This window comes from Nicotiana tabacum, chromosome 15, assembly GCF_000715075.1.
Source record: "Nicotiana tabacum cultivar K326 chromosome 15, ASM71507v2, whole genome shotgun sequence".
In the NCBI taxonomy this organism is placed as follows: Eukaryota; Viridiplantae; Streptophyta; class Magnoliopsida; order Solanales; family Solanaceae; genus Nicotiana; species Nicotiana tabacum.
In genome coordinates this window covers 133373114-133390638 of record NC_134094.1, presented here as the reverse complement: position 1 = coordinate 133390638, position 17525 = coordinate 133373114, and the positions used below count along the sequence as shown (strand labels likewise).

At 36.0% G+C, this 17525-nt stretch overlaps 1 protein-coding gene across 1 annotated transcript; it reads right to left on the bottom strand.

Moving 5' to 3' along the window:
• Positions 1 to 6864: 6864 nt before the first annotated feature.
• On the bottom strand, positions 6865 to 13078 carry LOC107793546 (ATP-citrate synthase beta chain protein 2-like). The gene is made up of 17 exons (XM_016615924.2): positions 12823 to 13078; positions 11425 to 11546; positions 11217 to 11319; positions 10672 to 10737; positions 10442 to 10565; positions 10053 to 10187; positions 9715 to 9775; positions 9544 to 9620; positions 9226 to 9381; positions 8942 to 9070; positions 8724 to 8856; positions 8491 to 8618; positions 8250 to 8355; positions 8091 to 8167; positions 7921 to 7991; positions 7268 to 7552; positions 6865 to 7177 (listed from the first exon to the last, which is right to left on the bottom strand). Exons 2-17 carry the CDS (start codon positions 11522 to 11524, stop codon positions 7102 to 7104), a joined length of 1827 nt encoding a protein of 608 aa, XP_016471410.1. The 5' UTR covers positions 11525 to 11546; positions 12823 to 13078; the 3' UTR covers positions 6865 to 7101.
• Positions 13079 to 17525: the final 4447 nt, after the last annotated feature.

Here is a 17525-nt window from a genome sequence, read left to right as displayed (position 1 = left end):
GTTATTTACCCTTTTCAGAATCGTGATAATAAGGCCTGAATCTTTACCACGTATTGTTGCATTCGCTCATCTTTGGTATCAAAAAATCCGTAAACCTGCTTTACCACCAACTGCGAGTCACATTTGATGTTGATGGCTTCAGAGTCGAGTCCCCGAGCCAATTCGAGCCCTTCAATCAAAGCTTCATACTCTACTTCATTGTTAGTTAGAGGAATTGTTCTGATAGTTTGCCTTAAGGTTTCCCCTGAAGGCGTGATCAAGATTATTCCGAGCCTAGACCATTTCACGTTTGAAGCTCCATCTGTGAATAAGGTCCAGACTCTCGGTGCCGGTTCTGACACCATTATTGCCTCTTTGGCGGCCAGAGGCAATAGTACTGGGCTGAAATAGGCCACGAAGTCAGCCAGGACTTGCGATTTAATCGATGTCCTCGATTTATACTTTATGTCTAACTCGCTCATTTGAACGGCCCATTTGGCCAATATGCCCGAGAGTTTGGGTTTATGGAGTATATTCCTCAAAGGAAAAGTAGTCACCACTGTTATCGGGTGGCATTGGAAGTAGGGCCTCAGCTTCTGGACGGCTACCACGAGAGCTAAAGCCAACTTTACCAGATGTGGGTAGCGGGTTTCTGCTCCTGTTAAAATTTTGCTAACGTAATATATGGGTAATTGCGTACCTTTTACCTCCCGGACTAAAACTGCGCTTACCGCAACTTGTGAGACCGCCAGGTAGACCAATAATGTTTCTCCTTCTTTAGGTTTCGAGAGCAACATAGGGCTTGACAGGTTTTTCTTCAATTCCTTCAAGGCTTGCCGACACTCTAGTGTCCACTCGAAGTTGTTTTTCTTTTTGATCAATGCGAAGAAGCGATGACACATTTCCGATGATTGAGAAATGAACCTGATCAAAGCCGCTAATCTGCCTGTGAATCTATGTACTTCTTTTATGTTGAATAGTTGATCAGGGATGTCCTCTATGGCCTTTATTTTGTCATGATTCACCTCAATTCCTCTTTGTGAGACTAGGAATCCTAAGAATTTACCTGATCCGATCCCGAACGCACACTTCTCGGGGTTAAGCTTCATATTGTGCTCCCTTAGTGTGTCAACGTTTCTTGCAAATATCTCAGGTGGTTACTTGTATGCAGAGACTTAACGAGCATATCTTGTATATATTCTTCCATAGTTTTTCCTAATTATTTTTCGAACATCTTATTTACGAACAGTTGGTAAGTGGCTCCAGCGATTTTTAGTCCGAAGGACATTACGTTGTAACAATATGTACCAAAATTTGTTATAAACAAAGTCTTTTACCGATATTCCGGGTTCAACTTGATCTAATTGTACCCATAATAGGCATCGAGAAAACTCATTAACTTGTGCCCAGTCATAGCGTCGATCATTTGATCGATATTTGGCAATGGGAACAAGTCCTTCGGGCATGCCTTATTAAGATCTTTATAATCTACGCACATGCGAAATTTATTGTTCTTCTTAGGAACTACTACCACATTAGCTAGCCAGTCCGGATATCTTCCCTATCGGATTGAACCAATCTTAAGTAGACGGGTTACTTTTTTTCTGACGCATTTAGTCCTTGCTTCGGCAATAGGGCATTTATTTTGCCTTACCGGAGGTATGCTCGGGTCCAAGCTTACCTTGTGCACGTGTATCTCTGTTTGGGATTCCTATCATATCCTCGTGCGACCATGCAAAATAATCAGCATTAATTTTAAAGAATTCAATAATATCTGACCAGAGCTCTAGGTGTAGTCCTGTTCCCAAATAGAATTTCCTTTCTCATAATTTTTCAAACAGTCTAGTTCTCCTGACATGGATTTTATTGCGTCTGTTTCTTCCGGTACTTGAAAATACCTTGGTATATGATATTGTCCCGACTCTCCTGCCCTCGAGGAAACTTCCTCTGGTTTGGGGGTGGAAGCCGGTTCCAATAACTGCTATGCCGGAGGTTCCTTTCCTTTGCTATGGGAGGTCGATATTGCGTTCATCTTTCAAGCGACCGGTTGATCACCTCTTATCGATCTGTTTGATCCCCTCGGGTGTGGGAAATTTCAGCAATTTGTGGTACTTCTAAGGCACATCTTTCATCTCGTTCAGCCACGACCTTCCCAAGATGATATTTTAGCCCATGTCTCCATCTACTATCACGAAGAAAGCCGTCTTTGTTACGCCCTCGGCCTCTACGAGCAGTAAAATTACCGCTCGGGTTATCACGCTTGCAAGGTTGAATCCAATAAGGAGCTTTGTCGTCGGGATGATGCTCACGGTGAGTTTAGTTTGATCTAGAACTCTCTGTTGTATGATATTTGCGGAACTTCCTGGATCCAATAAAACACGTTTAATTTTAAAGTTTAACACATTTAAAGAGATTACCAGCGTGTCATTATGCGACAGTAGTAGTACGTCCGTATCTTCATCCGTGAACATGATATCATCTTCCCGGAGCCTCTTGCTATAGGTTGTTGAAATTTTTGTCTTCTTTGCGGACGAGAAGGTGATCCCATTAATTTCGTCCCCTCCGAATATCATGTTGATCGTTTGGCGTCTCTCTTGGTTTTGAGGTTTGCGCTTCGCCCCTGCCCCGTCCATAGTTGTTTTGGCTCGGTCACTCAATAATTCTCTGAGCTGACCATCCTTTAACACTGCTGCCACTTCTTCCCGGAGGTGCCGTCAGTCCCCAGTCCGTTGGCCATTAGTGTCGTGGTATTCACACCATAAATTTGGGTCCATCTCGATTGGATCGGACTTTATCGGTCTCGAAAATCGTGCCTATTTGATATCTCTCATGTCCGACACTAACTACACCACGTTGACGTTGAAGTTATACTATGATAACTTTGGATAAGAAGAACCTCGTGATCCCGAGATTTCTTTATCCCGCAACGCTCTATTGTTCCGCCCATGATCGATCGTCCTGTCAATGGTGGACTTGTTTGATATCCGGAATCTCCTGTCACGACCTTCCTTCCGCTCGTACGGCAAAAAACGGCCCCTTGAGGTCCGCCTACCCGGGTCAATACCATCTTTCATATTTTTCATGTTCTTATCTGGTCCTTTGGTCGATGACGTAAAGCCGACCTGATCGTCTTTGATCCTTATTTTTGATTCGTACCGTTTATGGACATCTGCCCAAGTCGTTGCTTGAAACTCAAGCAGACTTTTCTTCAGCTTCCGGGAAGCGTCTGAACTACTCGGGTTTAAACCCTTAGTGAACGCTTCAGCTGCCCATTCATCCGAGACAACCGGTAACAACATCTTTCTTTCTGGAACCGGCTAACGAACCTTCATAATAACTCGGATTCTCCTTGCGCGATCCTGAATATGTCGGACTTTCAGGCTTGTACCTTTCTGGCGCCAGCATGGACCTTGATGTACGAATCCGCGAGCATTTTGAAAGAATCTATGGAATGCTCGGGCAATAATGAGTACCATGTCAAGGCTCCCCTCGTGAGAGTCTCACCAAATATCTTCAATAACACGGACTCAATTTCGTGATAAGCCAGATCATTTCCTTTCACCGTCGTTGTGTAGGTGGCGATGTGTTCCTGTGGATATGAGGTCCCATCGTATTTTGGCACTTCAGACATTCTAATCGCTTTGGGATTAATTCTGGGGCCGCACTCGGATTGTATGGCAATTGGATGTACTTCTTCGAGCTCGGGCCTTTCAATACCGATTGTGCTCCCTGGATTTGGTCCATGTGGGCATTTACTTCCTTCATGAACCGCAAGAGTTCCTCCTTGATCGGATCATTACTGTTGAGGCCAGACCTACTCCCCCAAGCCCCGTCAGAGCCAATTTCGCCCCTGGTGTTGTTGTCGACTCTCTACGTCGTTTGGTTTGTGGGAACAACAGGAGGAACCGGATCTCGCCTATTTGTATTATTTGAAGCGCCTGATAGCGCCTGTTTTTAATCCGTCATAACCTGATCCTGCCGCGTGAGGTAGCCTAGAATGATTGCTTGTTGCTCTTGTAGGATCCTTACTGCGTCTTCTACGTGCCCCTGGTCAGCATCATTTGGAGTCGCCTCCCGTACTTGTCTGGGGTACCACCCGTCATACACTAGCGTGGCATCTTCCCCCTCATTGTAAGTGTCGTTGATTGAGTCCTCGAAATGGGGTGTTCCCCTTGAACCTCAGGAATGTGAGTGTTATTAACGGTATTGATTGCCATTTTTTGGTGATTTTTTGCTAATATAGAAAAATGATCAAAACTTGTGAATGGATAAAAAGCAAGGACCAATTTTAATCGCACGACTGCCTAGGCCCCACGGTAGGCGCCAAACTGTTTGCTCGAAAAACGGTACAGTTGAATTTGTTTGTGGTTTCTAGACAGATGAATCAATTTCATTATCAGTCAATTTGGATGCAAGATACTTAGCTCAAATGAAGACAAACCGATAGATTTGGAGAGCCCGCGAACCGGGTTTACAGGCGCAATGATAATAAGATCAACAAGCTAGAGAGAAAAACAGTATCAAGATGTTGTATTAGAATCTATTCTTTGATGTCTAGAAAACCCGTCCCTTACAATGATAGTTGAGCCTACTATTTATAGCTCAATGGGCGTAATGGTCGGGCCCACCACTAATGATAATTATTGGAATGTGATAATGGAAACATAACGGTAAACATAAGTGCCCAAATTCTATAATAAGTCGTTACCCTTTAATGTTGTGAAATATTCTTCATCAAATGCTACCGGGCGTGGCATGCTTAATGCCTTTATGGACTTGCCTTTCTCGGTGACATACGCGATAAATGTGCCCGGTTTTTCGCCCTCCCGGCTTTGATTCCACGTGTCCCCTTCTTTGGTGGCCATGTACCGTCGTATTTTACCCAATACATTACTAGTATTTGAAATATGCCCTTCATTGTCTATGGAACACCCCATAAAATTGGAATAATAAATAGAAGATTTGAAATGGCCCTTCGCAAATTCATTCAAATACTTTTTTTAAAAAGAGCATGTCTTTGTCCGTACGTGAAAAAGAAAATTCATCCAATTATAAAGGTAAAGTTTAGTGGGTTGTTAGCCTACATTTTCCATTATAATGGAACATGACGTTTTTCTATAATTTAAAATTTTTAATACAGTCAAACCTAGAGTATTTCTATTTAACAGTAATTTACTATAAAAATTAAGTTTTCTTTATAATCAATTTTTTAAGTTATATTTTATTTTTTTATAATATTTTTTTTTACCTATAACAACAACAATCATATTCATAGCAGAACGCTCTTTATAAAATTAATCATTTATAATAGCCATATAGAATTATTAAAATTACTAATAATAGTTTTTAAAATATCCACACAATCTTGTCCATTAACAAAATCTCTATCTTGAGTAAGATATAAGATTTGAAGATTTGCACATGATATATTTTTCGTTGGATAAATTCCAAAAAATATTTAGATAAAAATTTAACTTTTAAACTCTTAGACTGTTTTCAAGGGAAAGCTATTGGGTACCTTTTTGTTGAAAATTTGGACACGAATCTTCGCCATTCAAGCATTATATCCCTGAGTAAATCTACAAAACAAGCTACAATTACAAAGTTCTTTCATCAATCTTGAAAGAATTTATTTTTCTAGGTAACAACTTTAAAATGTTTGTCTTAGAGTTTAAATCTTTATACATTTAGTTATGAATTTATTAATAATGTATTAGCTTTCTTCAATATTTAACTAGTAAAATATGCATATCTTTTGAGATTTTAAATTTGAATAATTTTCTTATCTTTTATATGTAACATTAAAAAGGAAAAATAATTAATTTTTGGATAATATTTATGTATAACAATAAAAAAATATTTAAATGTCAAATGATATTATAGGTGTATAACAGTCATTCACTATAAAACCAAAAAATATTGGAACAAACGAGTATATTATAGAGATGGTTGACTGTATATCATTGTTAGAATTCTAGTGAATCAATCTCTCAAAAAATTTCGTTTAGTTTCCGCATAGGAAATCAACAGCTGCTCGTTGGCATATGATGTGAATTTACACCTATTTTACACCAATAATGTAAATATATGTTTACGCCATTAGAGTAATTTAATCATAACAGGTCGTAACAAATTGCTTACCTTATTTTCAGGTTACGAAAAGTAACATTGTAATAAGTATATGAAAGTGTCAAAAAATCTGTTTAATAGCATGTTTGGCCAAGCTTCTCCAAACCAAAAGTATTTTTAATATTTTTTTTTCAAAGTTGAAGTGTTTGACCAATCTTTTAGAGCGGGAAAAAGTGCTTTTAATATAAACATAAGCAATTTTGGAGAAGCATAAAAAAAGTAGATTCTCTTCAAAGATACTTTTTTGAAAAGCATTTTTGAGACAAAATACACTTAAAAGCAATTTTTAAAAGCTTGGTCAAACACTAATTGATGCTCAGAAATGTTTTTTAAGTAAATTAGTCAGACACAAACTGCTTCTCACCAAAAACACTTTTGAAAAAAGCATTTCTCAAAATAAGTTCATTTTTGCAGCTTGGCCAAACATGCTATAAATTAATGGCCAAAAACATTTTTTATATATATATAAAAAAAAGTATTTTTTTTCAAAATTGAAGTGTTTGGCCAAGTTTTTAGAAGAAAAGAAAGTGTTTTTAAGTAGAAGCAGAAGTAATTTTGGAGAAGCAGAAAAAAGTAACACTTTTTTGAAAAACACTTTTTAAAAGTTTGGTCAAATACTAATTGTTACTCAAAAGTATTTTACAAATTAATTAGCCAAACACAAATTGTTTATCACCAAAAAAACACTTATCTAAGTAAGTCTTTGAAACAAATCTTGTGCAGTAAGTAGATATTACAATGACTCAATAAGCAAGGTAGAGCAATGAATGTGTTATTTCTTTGATATATAGGAATTGAAGGAAACTCTTGGTGTGAAACTAAAAGAGTTGTCTCTTATAACAACTTACAGAAATGCTTAGCAAGTTCTTAGGAGTACAAAATACTAGCAGAAAACAAGAAGAATGATCACAACAAATGACTAAACAAACACTTTTCGATAAAATGCTGGATAGGAAGCAGGCGACTTTCTGCGTGCTGCTATTGGGAGCGTCTTCACTTGGTGTAGAGAACATCTTCCCATGGGTGACGGTATAGAGGCTGCTTCAATCTCTTCTGATCAAATGTGTGCCTGAAATTCAAAAAGGTACGTTACAATTGTTTGACGACTAAATTTCATAGTTAATTTGAAGTGCACCATTGGAAGGACGAGCCAACTTACCCGATAAGACCAATAGAACGTGCCAGCACAAACAGACCATTCAGGTAACCGATCTCTACTATTTCATCGATTTCTGGTTTGGTGAACATTCCGCTACCAGCAAGGAGATCCAAGAAGAGAGTACCAATGGCGCCATCAACGTTGAGGACTAGGTTGTTTGCCTTTGAGAGTGTGTAGGTTTCAACCTGAACCGCGTATTCCATGTACTTAACAGAAGGGAAATTTTCCCTCGCGTAAAGCTGCAGTAGTTCCACTCTCTTATCTCTGTTGTCACCTCTCTTGATCCTATCACACAAGAAGTAGATGCAATGCATGAGCTCCATTCAAAGAGTCACACAAGTGTCCAGTGGCGGAGCCACCTTAGGCTAAGGGGTGGCAATTAACACCCCTTTGCCGAGAAATTACACTGTATAACTAGGTCAAAATTTTATTTTTATGTATATATATTATATGTTGAATCCCTTAGCTTCTTTGTATGAAATTCCTGGCTCCGCAACTGCGAGTGTCCGACCATGAAATGCTACAATTTCACAAGACTTTCAAGTACACCATTTAGCTTCTCCAACTACCATTTTAGGGAGCAAGTCTACGATATAAACTGTTGCTTCTACTAAATACGCTTAATTTCAAGAATGAATTAAAAGAAATGCTACCTGTGGCCGATTCCAGGCACTCTGATGCCCTTCTTCTTCATACTTTCGACAAACTCATATGGTGTAAGACCCTGCAAACAAAGCATTGCAAAAGTTTATTAATCCAGACACTCAAGGTAGCAGCAGGAACTGCTTCTACTCTAATAATAGCTTAGATTGTAAGCACTTACCCTGTCATAAGCATCCTTAAAGTATCGGGCAGCATCATCGACAGCACCACCAAATCGGGGACCAATCGTCAGCAACCCTGTTACAGAACCACATTATTCCAATTCCAATTGAATGATAAACCCATAATGTAACTACATTAATAACAAATTATAACATACCGGAAACAAGACATGACACCAAGTCTTTTCCAGCCCTTGCAGTTACAATGGAGTTGTGAGCACCAGAGACACAGGGACCGTGGTCAGCACACAACAGAATGCAAATCTGCCAAGTCAAACCAACGGCAAGAAAACAGATGTTTAGAAACAGAACGACGTAGGGGCAGAACATGAAGTCCAATATAATCAAATTTTATCACTTATTCAAAGAACAATAACAATGCAATCACAACTAACTTACCTCAATAAAACGTGCACAATAACGGGGGAGACTGCGTTTGAACCACAACAGAGAAATGACATCACCAACACCTAATCCTTGCTCCACAATAGATGACATGGGTACACCAGCGTAGCATGGCTCTTCACCTATAGATAGAAATGGAAGACAAAATCAGCATTCCTTCTGACTCTTATTTAGCAATAAGAAGGCAAAATAATCAATAATAAAATGTAGTCAAATTCAGTCCATACCTCTATCATCAGATATGGTGGAAATAATATGAGTTGGGGCTCGAACTTTCCCACTCTTAATTGCTGTGTTGAGATCCTCAGGAATTTGTGGAGGCGTTATTTCCTTTACAGGAGTTGTTTTGCCATCCGAGACCTATGAAAACGACCAGGTAAACCTATTAAAACTAATACCGAGTAGATGAATTGTTATTGAGTGTGCTCAATATCAAGGGACTCACCAGCTGTTCAAATGCTTCTTTGATTGCTCCTTCAAAAGCTTCATATGAGGTGGGGACCATGGCTCCAGCATCTTTGAGTGCTTGATTCTTTGCTTGTGCAGACTCCATTTCACCACCGCTCTTCGCACCCTATTTAGAGAGTCCCATGAAAAGTTAGATTTGACGTGTGAACTAGACTAGTAGAGGCAGAAAACTGCTTCACTGAATCAGCTCTCAGTACTTAAAGAGACAAGACATTTATCTGCATTTTACGAGAAATGAGGGAATAAGGTGAAATAGCTCACCGCATGTCCAAACTGTACTTCCGACTTGAAGAGTCTAGCACAAGTTCCACTAACCCATGCAACAACAGGCTTGTTGATTTTTCCCTGCTTCAGGGCTTCAACTAAGGAGTATTCATCTCGTCCACCAAGTTCCCCAAGTACCACAATCATTTTGATCTAAGATTTCATAAGAGAAAAGTAGATCAAATTGAGAAGGGGAAGGGCAAAATGGTTCAACATATAGTTGATCATGCCCTATTAAGGTTCTAGTTATACGAGGATGGTGAAATAAAATGCGACTTGAGTCAAAATTTAATGTTTAGAAACGAGCAAAGTTACCTGTGGGATATTGTTGAAGCGCAAAACATGATCAGAAAGGGTAGATCCAGGAAAGACATCCCCACCAATTGCAATTCCTGCACAGATCGAAAATTCACTCATATTATATTTCTAAGTACGAATGAATATAAAAGTGTTCTAAAGCATAATTCAGGATTTAGAATGCCCAACCTTCATAAACTCCGTCAGTCACACGGGCAATTGTGTTGTATAATTCATTAGACATACCACCCTATATATATTAAGAGAAAAGTTAGTACTATGAAACCACAAAAAGTTGTCTTGCTCTTTTATGATTCCACCTAGAGGAAATAACTTAACCACAGTTGAAAGTTGTGAGAAAAGACGGAAAGACATCACACATACTATCTTATTTAATTGAAAATTGTTGATATTAAAGTAAAAAGTTGGCATAAATCTACCGGGGTGAAGGGGATAAATACATCTTTGACAAACCAGAGATTTCTTCTATGTATCAAAATAGAAGATGTAAAGATACTATTACTTACAGATTTGGAGACGAAGCCCACAGATCCAGGTCTGTAAAGCTTGCACTGAATAATGTTATCAATCGTTCCAGCAGTATCACCAATCTTAAAAGCTCCAGCTTGAATCCCTCCGACAGTAGCTGGACCAATAACCACCTGAAAAAATGCACATATTATAAGCCACAAGGTTCGATAACTTCTGAAACATGAAACTTGTCGATAAGAAGAGTTATTGACTCCAGGAGAAAAGAACAATGATAAACAAGATTAGGTAATGGCTAAAATAGCACTTTATGAACTCATTCTTCGCTCGAGTATCTAACATCAGTCAAGAATGTGCCAGGAAAAAAGAAAAAGAAAGATACTAGATGCTGAAGGACACAACAAGAATGATGTAACAATTAGTATACCTTATTATTTGCCTTTGCATAACCAATAAGCTGTTTGGTATCCGACTCAGGAACACCTTCAGCTATAATAGCCACAACTCTGATGGTTGGCTGTTTTAGAGCGGACATGGAGGAAGCAGCAGCACTGTGATCACGTAAGAAGGAAAAATCAGATATAGGAGCAAATCTTTTGTAGTTTAAGATTTAAAAAAAAGAAAGAACAAACCAGGAGGATGTTTAATACTACCAACCTTCTGAAAGAGGCAAAGTTTATGAAAACATCAGCTGTGGGATGAGCAGCACAGGCAGCTTCAATGCTGTAGAATGGGTAAAAATTGCAAATAAGCATCAAAATTTATAAGACTCCTCAACCAAAGGTCTGTAAAGAAGGCAAAGTTCATTCATATTCACTATAGCTTGTTTTGTTTGGTGGTTGTAGATAGCTTAGAATTAAGACTATCATTTATCTGAACTAGTTCAAACTGAGAAACTAAAGCAACAAGTCTATCGACATGTGCTTATATTGCACAAATTTCAAATGATATAAAGTAGAACCAAAAGTTAGAAAGTCACATGATCTAATTTGACATTTGGCACTCAATTGTGCGAAATTTGAGTAACAAGATTAAACCTATAAATATTAAATTTGTACCAAAAGACTAAATATGATAAAAGAGTACCACATTGAAAATGACTTCCAAATGAGGCCCTTTAAAATGTCAGCATGGAAATATAATCACTAAAAGAAATCAAATACAGAGAAAAAAAAAGCAACGAAGGGACGGATTTCACGCACGTAGAATGTACTGGAATTGCAATTTCCTCCTGACCAAAGAAGAGTTTCTGGAATCCCTCAGAACCAGGGTTGATAATTCCAGCAACAGAAGGTGTTTCTCTCCCTACAATTCAAAAACAATTAATAAAAATGTGAATGAAAACCTTATGACAACAAGTATTGGGTGCACATTTGCCGGCAAATCAATTGAGAAATAGATAGTACGAACCACAAAGGAAATCAAAGTCAAGCATTCGCTGGATAGGAAGCTGCTTGTAGTTGTAGAACAAAGCTTGTGTAGTCTTGGAGAAAAGTTGTCCAGTCGCCATTCTGCTGGTTTAATTGAGACCTCTGCAAAATTTACATTATCAGCACAAATATCAAAGCTTAATTCCATCAAAGATAAAGTTTTCCATGGGAGAGACGGCTCATGACTTTTAGACAACCGCCAAAACAATATCTCAACAGGTGTATTCATGTACAATTAGCAATAGTATTTGCAGCCAGATGTAAATGCAATGTAGTACCAATGGGTTCCACTGAACCTAGTACTTTTACACTAAAATTTTGTCAAATACTACGTTTTGAACCCATAATTCTGGAAGGGCGAAGAATTCAGTGATGAGAACATAAATATTCAACACATCAAATTTAGATGTTGGATCCGCCTTTGTTTGCAGAATCTTTCGTATTCAAGCAACCCCCAAGTTGTCCCCTCAAAATCACCTAAAATTACATATAGAACAAGATGATCCCTAAGAGTTTTCTCTAAATTGACCCTTAACAAATGAAGATAAACCGCAAACAGGCTACATCTCCCTGAGTTCAACTAAATCAAAGACTAAGCTACCCAAGGGCCTGTGATAACTGAAAATCAGAACTAAGTATAAATAATAAGCAAGTGAAACTATAAATGTACTCAAGAAGGATACTAGTTGAATGGACAAAATCTAACAAGCAATGAGAAAGGTGATTCCAAATGATGATTTCAAAAGACATGATATACTAAAAACTCATTAAAAATCAAATCTTTAACATGTATACAAAGCATGATATACCAAATACTCGTACAAAGATCAGATCTTTAACACGTAAACTCAAGGAAATGCATCTTCAGTCTCCCAAAAAGATTACAACTTTAAAATGACTCTTAAAGCAGATCTTTCCTAGATCAAAATTCTATACAAACAAATCAAAGCATGTCACCTTAGAGACATCGAAAATCGCACGAAACAAAATAGAGATTCAACAACTACAGCAGTTATACACTAACAGACAGAAATCCAAATCGACAATTCAACAGTAAAATGACAAAAATGCAGATCCCATCTCAAAAATGGAAAAAGGAAACAAACATAATATTATTCAAAACTGGGTCAAAACAATAAAATGATAAAAACCCAGATCACATACTCTAAAAAGAACAGCAAGAATCCAAATAAAGAAAGTTTTAGGAAACAAATTGTTAGTATTCAAAATGTACCAAGTATGTATGTTCTAATTGATTAATAGACAGTAAATTTGAAAGAAAAAAAAAACAGATCCCAAATCAGTAACAACATTAAGAATTTGAAAAAAAAAATACTGTAAATGTAAAGGAAACTAATAACAGAATTTAAAAATTTACCAAGTATGTATATTCTTGATTAAATGGAGATGGAGAATGAACTTGTTCCCCCTAAGTACAGTTGAGGTGAGTGAAATAATTAGGTAGTTGGTTGGTTGAATGGTGGAATTGAGTTAGTTGAGTGTATGTATATATATATATATATAAGGGGTATGGGGACTGCTGCAGAGACATAGTAGAGTGTGTGTGTGTTTGGGGGGGGGGGGGGGGGACGGAGCAGCCAACCTTGAAAGACACAGAAATGATTCGCGTGTCTGGTACAGGTAGTTAGTTCAGAGCTAATTTGATTTTTCTTTTTCTTTTTTTTCTTTTTTTATTTTTAGATTTAAGAATCCTATATCCGGAGTTCAGAAAATGGAGTAACTCGATGTTTGCATCAATCAAATAAATTAATCATAGAAGTTAAAAATTAACGTAGGAATATATATCAATTAAATATGATTAAGTGATACATTTATCTTCGGTTCATGATTTGGTGTAAGTACGAAGGGTGAGTAAATTTTACGGAAGTTTATTAGCTCTAATATTCTATATTCATGTCAAGTTAACTTACTTATAATAAAGTTTTATGACCAACAAAGATTGTGGTGGAGTGATAAGTACTTCTTCATCCTTAGCCAGAGGTCTCGGGTTTGAGCCCCGGGTATAGAGTTGCCTTTGTATGTTAGAGAGCGCTTTACCCCCTAATGTGGGACTTCCCGGCGTAAATCCGAATTTGGTTGGGCCCCAATACGACCAGGTGAGAAACCAAAAAAAATAAAAGTTTTATATAGCAAAATGTTCTTTATTTCCTCGAAAACTCTTTAATTAAGAATTTTGTAATTTCGAATTTATTACACTATTCATTGATGAAAATTTATAGTCATTGTTGTTTAGACTTCACAAATATGTAAATTTTATATACGTATTTCTCATTTATCTAAGGTTATGTTATGTATATTTCTACTTTAATTTTAAATTGTTAAGATTATATTTTTTGATTTAGTGTAAACACTGAATATGCTTAAATATTTATCCTTCAATGATTGTTCTTTGTTGTTTTACCAAAGCTGGAAAAAGGAGGAAGGATCATTATAAGTATGGTAGATGATTGAGATCTTTCATCTTTAACAAGATGTATCGGATTTGCGTCTTAGAAATAGAGAAACTTCTGATAAAGTGATTCTCTTCTAATAAAATTTATGGAACGCGAATGCAAATTAGTCAAATTTTAAATAATGAAGTAATTAGATGGAAAAAGAAAAGCAGAAAAAATAATTGGATGGACGTGGGGCATTGGATTTGGTGGAATGAAAGTTGGAAGGTTGGCTTGACTCTACTAGCTTGACAAATCAAGGTGGGCTGCCCTATTATTGTGGATGCTCTTTTTTGACCTTTAGTTATTATTATTATTATTATTATTATTATTATTATTATTATTATTATTATTATTATTATTATTATTATTTGAAGTTATGGTTGAGTCACGTGAAACGCACACTCGTTTGAATGTAAATTTGGGATTCGTCCATTGCAAATAGGCTGACTAAAGAGTAAGCCTCAATAGAATGTTAGTGAAGTACACAAGTAACGATCAAATTGGATGGTCTTAAAGTTTTGTCATCGCTTGGCCCATGGGCAGAACTTTAAGTTTAATAAGTATTGTCGCTTATTTGTCCATGGGCCAAGATTTTTAACTTTTGACCTTGAAATTCTGCTCATGGGACAAGCGAGAATCAAAAATTAAAGACCACCCCAAAAAGTATAATATTGTTGCAATTTTTTTGGTTTTTGGGACTTCATAGGTTTTGATTGTGAATGTTTTACATTATTCGATTTGTCCTAGAACATATTCTTTTTAAAATTGTTTTAAGTATTTGATTGGTACATTAATAAAGTAACATATGTTGTTTTTAAAGAGATCGATTAACATATATGGACTAAAAAGATTTTATTTTTCTAACACAGGAAATATTATAAATTATGAAAAAATGTTCATTTGCATTTATTAGACATATCGAATGTTTTCTACTTTGGAGTTTATTAGTGGGGCACTCTTTTTCAATCTTTTGGTTAGGTAGAGTACCTGATTATAAACATGGGAGTCATAATTGCTATTCACACTTCATCATTAATAAAAAAAAAAAGAGAACCAAATTCAGTTTATTATCTATTGACATGTACTCCGAGTGTCAAATTATCAGTAGTATTTCTATTTTACACGTTTCTTAAGAAAATATTAAATATGAGAGGTTTTTGACTGTTTTATTATCCTTATTTAAGTCTTAATATATACTCTCTCCGATTCACAATAAGTGACCATTATACCTTTTTATTTTGGTCCAAAATAAGTGTCCATTTACATAATCAAGAAGGAATTAATTTTATTTTTTCAAAATTTGCCCTTATTTATATATTCCAATATGTCAAGATAACAATTAATTGAGGTTAATTTAGTAAATACATATTTTTTTTCTCTAGGAGTTTGTATTTTCTTAGTGGGTGTGTCAAAGGTAAAATGATCACTTATTGTGGACCGGAGGGGGTAATCTCTCTTCATTTAATATTTACTCATAATTGAGGTATTTGTAAATCTTCAAAAACGATTAATATTAAAGGTAGAATAGAAAAAAAAAAAAATTAGTGTTGAACTTCTAAAATGACAAATAATTTTAGACAACTAATTTTAGCAATCACGATAGATAATTTGAGACGGAGGAAGTAATGATTTCCCACATTTAGTCTAGTGACTTCCATTAAAAACAAATAAGGGAAATATAAAAGAAAATTTAACGTCAAATGTTCCCCAAAATCTTCCTATAGTGAATTGGAAAAAAAAATGATCATAAATTCTTTAATTAAGTATGAAGCATCTCAGGCTCAAATACTAACAATATACTAATAGCTAAATATTATGGCCATCACATTACAAGTCACATATAGTTATTTTTTGATTTTTCGTCATATGTTCGATAATCGTTCTGGAGCTCAATTAATTCAAATTCGTGTTGAAAAATTTCACTTTGAACTAAAAAATATTTGACAAATGTCATTTATAGTGAATGTATAAGTTATAAGTGGAAGCTCTTTATTACGTTCTTATGGATGTTCATTCTTGGCTGCTACCAAAATTGAATACACCTAAATGTAGGCATGGGCAAAATGATATAAAAGAGTCAGTTTGTTGGCTATGCTTAGAGTTTAATCGAAGTAAAGATAGAGAGAAGAAGAAGAAGAAGTACAACAACAACCCAATATAATTTCACTAGTGGGGTCTGGGGAGAGTAGTGTGTACGCAGACCTTACCCCTACCATGAGGTAGAGAGGCTGTTTCCAATAGACACTTGGCATCCTTCCCTTCAAGAGCTCACCACCTTGCTCTTGGGGTAACTCGAACTCACAAATCTTTGTTGGAAGTGGAGGTTGCTTACCATCAGCGCAACCCCTCTTGTCTTAGAGAGAGAAGAACAAAAGGAAAGAAAATAATAACATAATAGAAAAGTAGACCCGAGAGATGAATTAAAATACGAACATTATAAATGAAAGTAAAAATAGCACGAGCTAGTCAGTTTTCGGACTGGTCATTGAAAAATAGCCAGCGTTTGCAAGGTCATTGAAAAATAGCAACTATTTTGCTGCAACACGGAAAGTTCCAGCATAATATACTGGAGATCGGTGCACCTGTGTATGAACTTCCAGCATATTATGTTGGACCGGTATATTATACTGGAGTATTTTCTGTATTTTGAACAATATTTTCATTCAAATTTATCTTTACATGAAAAGTGGCTAAATTTCGATTACTTTTGAAAATGCAGTTATTTTTGAATGGCCACTTGTAAATCAGGCTATTTTTGAATTTCTGAAAAGAACAAAAAAGAGAATGTAATTAGTGGAATGGTCTTTTTTAACTGAAGTTCAAATGTAGTGTCACTTTCTAGTCATAATTCAAATGCTGGAAAATGCAATGGAATAATGGCTATATTTTATTTTATTTTTCATTCGGTGTTCAATATTGCATTTTGGATTTAGACTCATCCAGATTCGCTTTGCATAAACGTTTTCTATTAGGATTTATTTATTTATTTTCAGAACATAAACCTAAATTTTTTAATTAAGGACGAAAGAATCTTATCCATTTCACTACAACCATTGGGGTTAGCCGTCAAATAGCAAAAGGACATCTATCAAATGCTCCAATAATTTATTTATTGTAAAATACTATGAAAAGTAAAATATAGATACATTAAACCTTGTTGAATGCCTCCACAGATAATGTCAAGACCTTTAGCCATCACTTACGAACGTCTTACTTTACTAGTCATTAGTCAAATTCTTACTACAAACTCTTACAACCTTAATAAATTCTTGCAATTAATTATATAAATAGTACATAAAATGCCAAAAGAAGAGTGTATATAAGGATCTAGAATTTAAAGCACGTGGAACAAAGTGAATGTGATTTATTGTAAATTAGAAAATTATAGAAAATTCCCTGTCACATGTATAAATATATGATTTGAGTCGAAAACAGTGGGTATGATTGGTGCATTATATTAATTACTAGTATTTTAATATTGGGTTAAATAATCTAACTAATTCAATGTACTGACTTAAACTTATAGTTATATTTCAAGATTGGTTGGATACATGACTAAAATTATGGTACTGAATTATTCAAGATTGGTTGGATACTGAATTAATAGTTTACTCATTATTTGTTT

Bases quoted from the DNA above. Each gene is read 5' to 3' on its own strand.
- LOC107793546 (XM_016615924.2), bottom strand. From the start codon at position 11,524: ATGGCGACTGGACAACTTTTCTCCAAGACTACACAAGCTTTGTTCTAC. The intron at 10,566-10,671 runs GTTGGTAGTATT...ACGTGATCACAG, and splicing joins AACTTTGCCTCTTTCAGAAG to TGCTGCTGCTTCCTCCATGT. The intron at 9,071-9,225 runs GTGAGCTATTTC...CTCTCTAAATAG, and splicing joins AAGTACAGTTTGGACATGCG to GGTGCGAAGAGCGGTGGTGA.